The 11,777-nt window shown below is 36.2% G+C and overlaps 1 protein-coding gene across 1 annotated transcript; it reads left to right on the forward strand.

Moving 5' to 3' along the window:
* The first annotated feature begins 234 nt into the window (after window positions 1–234).
* On the forward strand, window positions 235–10,090 carry LOC131544517 (uncharacterized). The gene is made up of 7 exons (XM_058782837.1): window positions 235–638; window positions 1,398–1,487; window positions 4,517–4,720; window positions 4,858–4,965; window positions 5,322–6,329; window positions 8,074–8,242; window positions 9,648–10,090. Coding segments are annotated over exons 2-7 (1,620 nt in total). The 5' UTR covers window positions 235–638; window positions 1,398–1,486; the 3' UTR covers window positions 9,778–10,090.
* The last annotated feature ends 1,687 nt before the right edge of the window (window positions 10,091–11,777 follow it).

Consider the following 11,777-nt stretch of genomic DNA (forward strand, 5'->3'; position numbering starts at 1 on the left):
GTAAAAATAAAGTGATTTTTTTATTAACCTGCTGGCCTCTTTTAACACATGAAATACTGTAACAACTGTGTTAATTTCTGACACCCCTTAGCTTGTCACAGATTATCAGAGATCTGTTAGAAATAGAGATATCCTAGTTAAAAGTATATCTATCGACTTGTGTTAAGCAGGCCTCTTTTTTTTTTTTTTTTTAAACCAGTCTTAAAACCCATCTTTTCTCTTTGGCTTTTGACACCTAAGATGTCGACTTTATTTGCTTGTTTTAATTTGTTACTTTGAATGCTTTTATTGTGTGCATATTAATTGTACTTATGTTTATTTTTCTGTACAGCACTTTGGACAACACTTTAGTTGTTGTAAAGTGCTTAACAAATAAAGTTGGTATGGTATGGTAAGTTTAGCTGTTTTAAAAAAAGACCGTTGCAATTTCAATAATAAACTACGAAAACCAATGCAAAAGACAAATCACCAACCTCTGTGTTCAGCAAATCATTTTCACTGCAATAATTATCTAAGCCAATCAGAATTGACACGTTGGTGGCGCACGCAGAAAGAAGCGCGAGACATCATGAAGAGTGAAGACGGTGGCGCGCTGTTGAACTATTCTGCTGTTTTCGAGGAAGCAACAGTTGTGAGAGGTAACGTCGAAAATATTTACTGACACATTCAAAAATTCAACGCAATACTGACATAGCTAGAGTATACATTAAGATTGACGACCGAAAACAAAACAACTAATGTATGTCAGATGTTACATTAGCTAGGTTGCAGATGCATTTTAGCTTTGTGTTAACGTTACCTGAACGCAATTTAACTTTGCATTTTTAAGAACATTATCTTTGTGTTGGCTTGTATTTTTGTGGCCGTGACTGTGTGGCACGTGGCTGGCTAACTAAAAAAGTTAGCTAGCTAAAGTTGACCACTGCTAGCAACAGCTTTCAAATATGCTGCGCACGTAAGCGCATTAACTGGCCCAAAACATCGTCAAAATTATTAGAAAAAGATAATTGTTTGGCTTAAAGTGATAAGTCAACGTTGACTTTGGTTTCAAATGGTACACTAACAGCAGTCTCTAGCAAAAGCATCCACGATTCTCAAAAAAAAAAAAAAATGTCAGCAAATTTAGTGTAATTGATATACAGCTAAAATGACATAAGGAAAATACTCGTAGTGTGGTCCTCGATGGTCACATTGTAAAGGTTTAAGAAACAAACACACTTTATTTCAATTTGTAAAGGCTTAACACTGAGTGACTGTTTCAGAAATGCCTAAATTACAGATTTTTTTGTGACTGAATCTGAGACTCAATTAAATAAAGAAAATCAATGTTGCTGTGTTACAATTTATTTGTGATTTTGCACAAATATTATGCAAACTAATTTTTTTTTTTTTTTCAGTTTTTTGATTCAATACCAGGAATTGGAACAATAGCTATCTGGAACTTCTGGAACTGAGATCAGTCAGAAGCCTTCAAGCTCAAACATTAAGTAAGTTTGCAATATGGCAAGTGTTCTAAATGCTTTCACATGCCCTATATGTGGCATTTCTATGGAAACAGTGAAAGGGTATGTAAATCATCAAAAATTACACACAAATGAAGCACATGGTGAATATGCCTGTTGTGTAATTGGGTGCAAATCAAAGTTTACCAAGTATAATTCCTTTAAAAGTCATATGTTGCGCCACCATAGGCGGTCATCCGTGTCACAATGTGAAACCGTACAGGGTCCACTGAAATGTGAAAAGCCACATTGCCAGAAACAATGCATTGATCTGAAAGATCTTTTAGATCATTTAAAGTTGCATGTTTCAAAGAAAGAAGAGGTGAAGTGCCCATTTAAAGGCTGTGGCAAAGCCTTTTCATTGAGGTCCTCTTTTACTGCACACATTTCTAGAAATCATAAAAAAGCTGCATCTGTGCACGTGTCAGCTATGTATCTTGTTGATTCTGTGCCAAGCCAGTCTTTTGATGTTGCTCAAAGTCCGTCAGATGTAAGCATTGACGAGCCTGAGGATATCCTGGACCCACCTGATATGAAAGGGCTATATATGAGAAATTTGTGTATGTTTTACATGAAGTTACAGGCCAAATACCTTGTACCTTCATCCACTATTCAGATGATTGTGGAACAAGTAGATAGTCTCAGTGATGTGTGTCACCAGTACACAATAAATCAGCTTAAAGGTGTCCTGCAAGCTAATACAAGATTGACAGAGTCAGAAATAAAAGATGTTCTGGCAAGTTTAAATGATTCTAGCTTGCATGCATCCTGTAGCCCTGCACTCTCTACTGAGTATTTGAGAAAGCAATATTTTCAGACAAACTTCTCTTATGTGCATCCTCAAACTATTAGTTTAGGCACTGATGATAATCGAAAGGAACAATTTGCTCAGTATATCCCAATAAAAGAGACTTTGCAGGCTTTGCTAAAAGACCCAATTGTGTGGAAAGAATGTACAAAGCATGAAGATGACACTTCTGCACATGTTCTAAGTGATGTGAGAGATGGATCTGTCTACAAGAGTAATACACTGTTTAGGGAGTCGGGTATAAGTATAAAGCTCATACTGTATCAAGATGCCTTCGAGGTTGTTAATCCTCTTGGGTCAGCAAAAAAAAAATACAAGATACTTGGGGTTTACTTTACACTGGCCAACCTTGACCCGTTTTATCGTTCCAGTGTTGAAAACTTGCAGCTTGTGCTCTTGTGTAGGGAAGAACACTTTAAATATTTTGGCCACGACAAAGTGTTCTCCACAATGCTGTCAGATATCAAGGAACTGGAGACAAATGGGCTTGTGATATCTGGGCATGTTGTTAAGGCATCAGTTTTTTGCATTGCTGGAGATAATTTGGGGTCTCACAATATTGGAGGTTTCACAGAGAACTTCAGTACCTCCACTTACTTCTGTAGATATTGCCTGGTAACTAGAAGTGAGTTCCATGATTTCCAAAAAGGTGCACCACCTCGAACAGTGCAAAACTACAATGAGGCAGTACAACAGATAAGAAGTGGTGCCCTGACAGAATTCAGGGGTTTAAAATTTGATTCGGTTTTCAATTCCCTCACTTACTTTCATGTCAGCCAGCCTGGCCTCCCACCTTGTATTGGACATGATGTGTTTGAAGGAGTTGTGGCATATGACTTGGCCATGTACATCAAGCACTTTGTGAAGGTAAAGAAATTCTTTACTTACAGTCAGCTAAACCGGAGAATCAGGCAGTTCAGCTATCAGGGATCTGATGCCACTTCTACTCCTTCAGATGTTTCTGAAAAGGGAGTTAAAATAGGTGGCCAGGCAACAGAAAACTGGTCTCTCCTGAGGCTTCTTCCTATTATAATAGGTGAAAAGATTGCAGAAACAGATGATCCGATATGGCAGCTGACAGTCCAGCTGAAAGAACTTGTGGAATTAATATGTGCCCCTAAAATATCTCACTCTCAAGTTGCTTTGCTCAATGTTCTCATTGTGGAGTATCTAGAAACAAGAAAGGAGATGTTTCCTGATCATAAACTCAAACCAAAGCACCATTACGTGGGCCACTATCCTGCTTTGATTCTCAAGTTTGGCCCACTCATAAGATTGTGGACTATGAGATTCGAAAGCAAGCATTCCTATTTCAAAAGATGTGTGAGAAGAACACAGAATTTCAAAAATGTGTGCCAGACACTTGCAAATAACCACCAACTTCTGCAAACATATCTAAACTCAAGTTCTGTCTTTGCTCCTACTTTGCAAGTGAAACAATCCACCCCTTTCCATGCAGAGTTGTACAGTGATGCAGTACGCAGTGCAGTAGAAGCAAGCTTGCCTGATCAGTGTGCTCTTGAAGCATCTACTGAGATACAGTGGAAAGGCACACTATACAGAAAGGGATTTTTTCTTTGCATAGGTCCTGGCATGCCAACAGAGTTTGCACAAATCGAACTTATGCTAATAATGGATAAAAATGTGCACTTCCTTGTAACTCCTCATGGTTCACAGTATTTACCTGAGTTTGGACTGTATGAAATTCACACAGCATGTGGAGGCATGATGTGCATAAATGGAGAGCTGTTGTTGGATTACTATCCATTGCCTGCTTATGCTTTTTGTGGAACTCGAGTAATTTCTCTCAAACATAGCAAAGTAGATATTGAGTAGGAAATTTAATGCTGAGTTGTGACTGTGTGAGCACTAGGTAATATAAGGACTCAAGTAGACTGTGCAGGACTTGAGTATGGCTGAAGAGGTCCTTAAATGTTTGAAATTACATTTTAGAATTTAACTTTCAATAACAGAGTTCCATACATATTTTTGCGTAGTTAAAAACTGATAGTCATAAAAACGGTCACCACTTCACAAAGATGCAGAAAAAAATCTACACACACATTAGGCTAATGTTTAAAGCTGATCATGAAATGGCTGCCTCTGAAGCTAAGAAATGAAGAATACATTACATTTTGTTTTTGAATTGCACTTTGGATATTTATTTGGGCTAACACTGAATTACAATGTCTGACTCTTTTCTTAGTGATGGATGATGTAGACAGTGGTCTTTCTGACTTCATTTACTCTGTGCTGCCAAATTCAAGTTCAAATGACCTGCTGTTAGAGGCTCTTCAGACCTTGGGTGTGGAAACCGTGGAAGATTTAAAATATGTCCAGGAGGCAGATCTTCTTAATACCCTCAGGCCAATTGAAGCTCGAAAATTGATTGCGAGATTTAAAGCTTTTTGTAAGTATACTTAATTGTAAGTTGTAAACACATAAAAAATATTATATCCTCACAACATAATGGATCAGTTGTATTTGAGTTTTGCAAAGCGATTTTGAAAGATTTTGCAGGCCTAAATCCTATTGTCTTCTGTCCAGCTGAAAAGAATGCCAAAGAGATTCCTGATCTGCCTACCAGAGCTGAGCCAGAAAGATGTATAAGCACACACACAGGAACAATGCCATGCAGAGACCATCCATCTACAAGTATGTGTGATGAAAATGTTTTGGCTTAATTAAAATATCACAGTGTATTTTCTAATTATTACTATCTTTTGATCTGAGACAAACAAGCCTGAACAATACAATAAGGGATATTGTATTGTTCAGGCTTAGGGTTAGACTGTGATGTATCAATATTACAATTGAAAATGCTTTATTTAAATTTGATGTTAAGCCTGGTAGAATAGATTAGTGTTTCACATACAGTAGCTGTTTTTTGTTGTCGTTTTTTCACACAACATCAAAAATGTACTCGAGTTGTGGCATGTCTTCTGGTCATAGGCCAGCAGTGAATGCTAAAATTTAATGAACTTTGAGAGATTTTTTTCTGCCCTCTCCAGGTGAAAACAGTGCAGATCATTCCAACTCTCCACAGTCTTCCTCAAGCTCAAGTGAAGTCTCAACTCCTCATAGAAACACTCCAGTGGATAACAACTGGCACTTCAATTTTGAGATACCCTGGAGTAAAATGCCGTCAGAACTTACCAGAAAGCTTGAAAATAAAGAGCGGCCAACAGGACGTGAAAGACGTGAAATGATTCGCCTGATGTTAGGAGAGATTTTAACCATCTGCCCTACACCAGGGAAGAAACACTTATGTGAAATTGCCAGGAAGATTGTTTCAAGATATCCTCTGTCATTTAGAGATGTTATTGAAGATCAAGTTGTTGGTAGTGGTTATGACTCCCTTACCAAGCAGCTGCAGGCTAGACTTGACAACATGAAAAGAGGGAAAACCTCACTTTACCTGAAAAGACAGACGTCCAGCACAAGTGAGGGAGACGACCCACCTTCCAAGATAAGAAGAGTGGATACATATGGTTGCACAAATTGGCAACCAAAACGGCTGCCACCGGGTGAAACTGAGGAGACTCAGAAATGTGCACAAGAAGAATTAAAGAACATGCACAAAAACAAAAGCAAGAACACCAAAAGTATTCAAGAAAAAATGCTGGCTACTTTCTACACTCAGAGAAGCGACATAAGTAAAATGGAAACCCCTGTTTTGGTAATAGAGTGGCCATATTTGTTTGAGATGTGCGGGATAATGGTCCACTTCAAAGAGCTAACAGATATGGATGTTGACAGAGGAGCCATCTCAAGTAAATGTGAAAGAGTCATTTCATATCTCATGTCCCATGACAAGAAGAACAGCAAAATAGAGGGCATCCTAGAAGGCATTGAAAGTGCCAAAGCGAAGCATCTAGATCCTTATCTTCCTGGATGTGTGATGCTGCTTCTGAAACATTTCAGTGAAGATCAGGCCAAGATGTTCGTGATGGTTGATGAGACGTGTCTGCCATCTGAAGTTGATCAACTGCCCAGCACGCCTTGCGTCGTTGTGTGTGGTATGTGGTATTTTATGTTTTAACCCATTTAAGCAAAAGGCATTTTTAAATTTATGAACGGGTTGATACAGGCATATTAAATCAGGGGCTGGCTGGAGATTCTAGTAAACTTAAGTATATCTTGTTATTGGGTTAAGCATTTTCTGTAATTAGACCTTCATCAGCGTAGCACTAGCATTATGGAACTAAATTAATTATTTTTTAAAAGTTCATTAAAGGGGTAGTCAAGCCGAAACAGAAAATTGGCATTTATACACCATAATGTCATTCCAAACTATCAGCTGTTTATGTCCATACATTGATGGAACTTGTTGGTTACCATTCACCTTTAATGTAATCCACGTTACTCGTGTTTTAATTCAAGTCTTCTGAACAAATATGGTCACTTTATATGAGATTTATTAACTACAGTATCAAATCATAACACATTTTAGTGTACATCCACATCACATACAAAATGTCACATCTCTTTTAACATAAAATTTCATTAATCACCATTGCCATAATGTATAGACAAATTAGGTTTCACTTTACGGCCTGATTTATTTTATGTGATTTTAAATTGTGTTACAACTGCATTTTATATTTATAAACAGTAAAGTGATTTTTTTTTGCTTCAGAAGACTTGGATTTAACCTCATGGGTCAAATGGATTACACTCATGCTTTTATCTTTTTGTATCCTCAATGTTGGTTGCCTTTCATCTACATTGTTTGGATCAAAACAGCTGATAACTTTTAAAGGGTTAGTTCACCCAAAAATGAAAATTATGTCATTAATAACTCACCCTCATGTCGTTCCAAGCCCGTAAGACCTCCGTTCATCTTCGGAACACAGTTTAAGATATTTTAGATTTAGTCCGAGAGCTTTCTGTCCCTCCATTGAAAATGTATGTACGGTATACTGTCCATGTCCAGAAAGGTAATAAAAACATCATCAAAGTAGTCCATGTGACATCAGTGGGTTTTTTTGAATTTTTTGAAGCATCGAAAATACATTTTGGTCCAAAAATAACAAAAACTACGACTTTATTCAGCATTGTATTCTCTTCCGGGTCTTATGCTGCTGACGTAAGTCTCCCTCAGACTGTGTAAAAGAAGCTCGGGCGCACCAGATAACACGTCAGCAGTCAGAGGGAGACTTACATCAGCAGCGTCACTGCGGAGTCGTGACAACGGATTGACAACAGACCCGAAAGAGAATACAATGCTAAAAGTCGTAGCTTTTGTTATTTTTGGACCAAAATGTATTTTTGATGCTTCAAAAAATTCTAACTAACACACTGATGTCACATGGACTACTTTGATGATGTTTTTATTACCTTTCTGGACATGGACAGTATACCGTACATACATTTTCAATGGAGGGACAGAAAGCTCTCGGACTAAATCTAAAATATCTTAAACTGTGTTCCGAAGATGAACGGAGGTCTTATGGGCTTGGAACGACATGAGGGTGAGTTATTAATGACATAATTTTCATTTTTGGGTGAACCAACCTTTTAAATATCTTAATTTGTATTACACAGATAAACTGTCATACTGTTTTGAGTTACTGTGAGAATTATTTTTTGGTGGACACCCTTAACTTTTTAACATAATGGAAAGGTAAAACCCAGAATAGTAAGGTTTTCTTGTTGTGCTAATATGCAAGCCAAATAATGTGGTCTTTTGACAGTCGTGATGTTAGACTTTTCTTTTAACCTAATGTTTTTTGACTTTTCTTATTTTCCTATGTACTGTAGGGAGTTCTCCCCTCACAGCTGAAAACTTGATGATTGCTGTGGACCAGACCATCGTGAAAGATGGGGTTATAAATTGTGCTGATGCCCTTGTAATGATGTTCGTATACTACTACTGCCTCAACATCAGTTATCCACTGGAACTTGGAGCAACTCTGGAGTTCATGCAGAGGTAAGACTTAAAAGTTTAACCACAAAATGCATTTCCTGAAGAACAAAAAGTGTGTATATATGGCCCAAAGATGGATAGATAAACAATTATCCATTTAGGAAATTAATGGACATGAAACCGGTAACAGAAGAAAGTCTAGATACCTTTTATTTGGTGGCAAGATCATTACAACATTTATTCAATGACAGGAGCAAAATGAGCAGACGCTGTGCATTTCTGGCATCTGTGGTAAGACAACTGGTATTGGTACATTATGAACTGTCTATTTCGATTTAATAGGTCACAATTTTTTCCCTGTAGGACATTACATTCTCACCTTCCGTCAATCTTGTGGTGCGACTATCACTGTGTCCTAACCAGACGCGATGCGATAAGATTCCAGCGACAAGCAATTTGTCTGTCCAAGCCAGACACGATTACAAGATGCAACAAAATCAATCAAAAACCACAGCCAATCAGAACAGCGTGTGGGCGGGCTCCCGCGGCAAGTGCACGGCCCCAGAGATTAATTTTGTTAAAAAAATAATAAAACAAAATGTATTTTACACATTACACCATTTTAAACTATTAAAAATACATACTGAGTTATTAAAACAATCTTTGCTATAGAATCAAGTTTGAACATTCTTGTTTCCATTTGTGTAATTGTAAGACCTGAGGTAGTACGGCTACAAGGCTGGGAACAATAAATTATATTCAAAGTCACATTACACGCTTTTAACATTAAATAAAGCACATAAACAGTACCTGAGATTATCATTGGCATACTTTGTGTTGTAGTTCCAGCCGCGATGTTGCGGAAAAATAAAAGCAGTTTCTAAAATAGCATCATTGTGTGTCGCCGTCACGGCTGGTTAGGACATGGTGTAACATTTCCTTTATGATCTATGGAGATGTTGACACTGGCAGCAGATTTTAACACTGGTTGTTGGAACGCATCACAGCCATTGTAGGCACAGTTGCTTAATGGGAGATACTTGTTCACCCCAAAATAAAATTGTCATTGTTTACTTGCACTCATGTTGTTCTAAACCTGTATGAATTTCTTCTTTTGAACAGAGATATTTTGAAGAATGTTTGTAACCAAACAGTTGATGGACCCCATTGACTTCTAAAGTATTTTTTTTTTCCAGACTATTGAAGTCAGTGGGGTCCATCAACAGTTTGGTTACAAACAAATCTTCAAAGTATCTTTTGTGTTCAACAGAAGAAATAAATGTGTACAGGTTTGTAACAACTTAAAGTTGAGTAAATGATGACAACTTTATTTTGGGGTGAACTATACCTTTAGATATGTCTGTCACCTCTCTAGCTCAAGTTAAATACTTTTTATATGGCTCATCAGAATTGCTGATTATGAAAAATGTTTGTAGCACTATATTCAAGTGTATTTCTGTCTTCACAGATGCCTTTTCCGGATAAATCCAGATAGGGGGACCAAAGTGGAGAAGCAGCAATCTAAAAAACAGCAGTCCATAAATCCTAAGGTTCTTTCTTTGATTACAAACATTGCAGACTTTGAATGGCGAGAGTAGACATCTCACATGCCAGCTTCTTTCTGTTTCATACATTTCCATTTAGTTTATATACTATTCTGTAATGTGTAAAGGGTTCATTCTGCTTGTATTTTGTGGCTGACTGTTATCTTGAGTGAGTTGCAGCGTTTTAACGTGTGTTTACACGTTTTAAATTGTGTACATTTCAAAGTACAGGGTTAGAAAAAAGCTCACAGTAAAGACCAGTAGTTTTAACCAGTGGGGAGAACCAGTTTCATAAAAAAAAAAAGTGTGTATATATACATATATAATGCTGCTAAACGATGCTTTGTTAAATGTTGATCACAGGATGTATTTGCAGATAACAAATAAAACAAAATTAAGATTACTGGTGTTGTTCTTTTTATTATTAAAGCAAATCTTAGTTATTTTTGCAGTTTAAACTGCTTAAAGTTGAACTTAAAGTTAAGTAAATGACAACTTTATTTTGGGGGGAACTATCCCTTTAGATATGTCTGTCACCTCTCTAGCTCAAGTTAAATACTTTTTATATGGCTCATCAGAATTGCTGATTATGATCTTTTAAACTTTTTTTTTTTATCATTCTTTAAATAATTTTTCTGTTTTAGGTGTTTGAATATTTTAACAATGTATGTTAAAATTAAAAGATTTCATGGTTTTATAAGGATATTTTTGTGTAGAATAACAGTAATAAACCGTAATTATAGGACAAGAAATTACCGTTTTTTTACAGTATATGTTATTATCTGTACTTAAAACTTTTTTTAAAGACAATTTTCTGTGTTTTAGAGGTGTATGACTGTATTTTAACAATTAATTTATGTTGAAATGAAAAGATTTCATGGTTTTATAAGGATATTTTTGTGTAGAATAACAGTAATAAACCGTAATTATAGGATACGAAATTACCGTTTTTTTACTGTGTTTTTACTGTTTTTTTTTTCCTGACAGTATTTTTCTGTTTTTTAACAGACATTTTCTGGCGCCCCTGCTGCCAGAAAATTACCGTTTTTTTACGGGTTTTTTTTACAGTGTACAACATGAGCAGTTCATTTTTAATTGCATTGTTTAATGAAATATTCATTCAACTTTCTATTTAATGAAATGGTGCTGTTGCTATGGCACACTAAAGACCATAGTGTCAATTTACTGTTAAAAATAAATTGATTTCAGCCGAAATTACCTGTGTTGTTCTCTTTTATTATTGGCCCATTTTACCTTAATGTTGTGCCGTGGCTCAAGAAGGTACATGCTGATACTCTAACTCTCTTAATTTTAAAACAATTATACTTTTTGACATTTAAAAAACAGATACATATTTAAGAGACCCATGCTAATTTATAAAAATATCATTATTTCTCATGCATAGCTTATTTGATGGTATTATAAGTCATTTACCAAAACGTGGTCTGACTTCACCCTATTCCTTAAAACAAAATCTCTTTTTTAACTGTGATAATAAAATGCAAAATGCAAAAAAAAGTTAAATGTCAATGTTAAATGGATAATTTTCATTTCTTGAAAAAGAAAATAGGAGTAACTTCTGTAATTAAAAATGTCATCAAATCAGGAGTCTGTTTTCAGCATTTAAACATCAAAATCATGATACCCTTCAATAATATAATTGAACATATAGGCTACAATTAGGTTTATGCATTCCCCATGCATGAAGAAAATAAGGTTGCATCCCAGGAGCTCTAAAAGAATGTTATAGAGTGATGAATGCAGCCAAGGAAAACATGAAGAAAAGAAAGTGGAAAATAACACAGGTAAGACAAATAAATTAATTATTTCCATTTATATATTAAACTGTTGGTAAGCCGACAAGAAAAGTTATTTAGGAAAATTATTATTTTAGTTATTGCATTTAAGACTGCTATACCACGTGCAGCTAAAAAACAAACAAAAAAAAACAAATTGTGTAATATAGCCGCATGCGTCGTCGTCCGCGTCGACGTGCAGTACACATGCGGACCGCTAGTCTGCAGTGTCCACGGGCATGTTGCTTGTGAACCCGC

The sequence above is a fragment of the Onychostoma macrolepis genome, chromosome 01 (assembly GCF_012432095.1).
Source record: "Onychostoma macrolepis isolate SWU-2019 chromosome 01, ASM1243209v1, whole genome shotgun sequence".
NCBI lineage: Eukaryota > Metazoa > Chordata > Actinopteri > Cypriniformes > Cyprinidae > Onychostoma > Onychostoma macrolepis.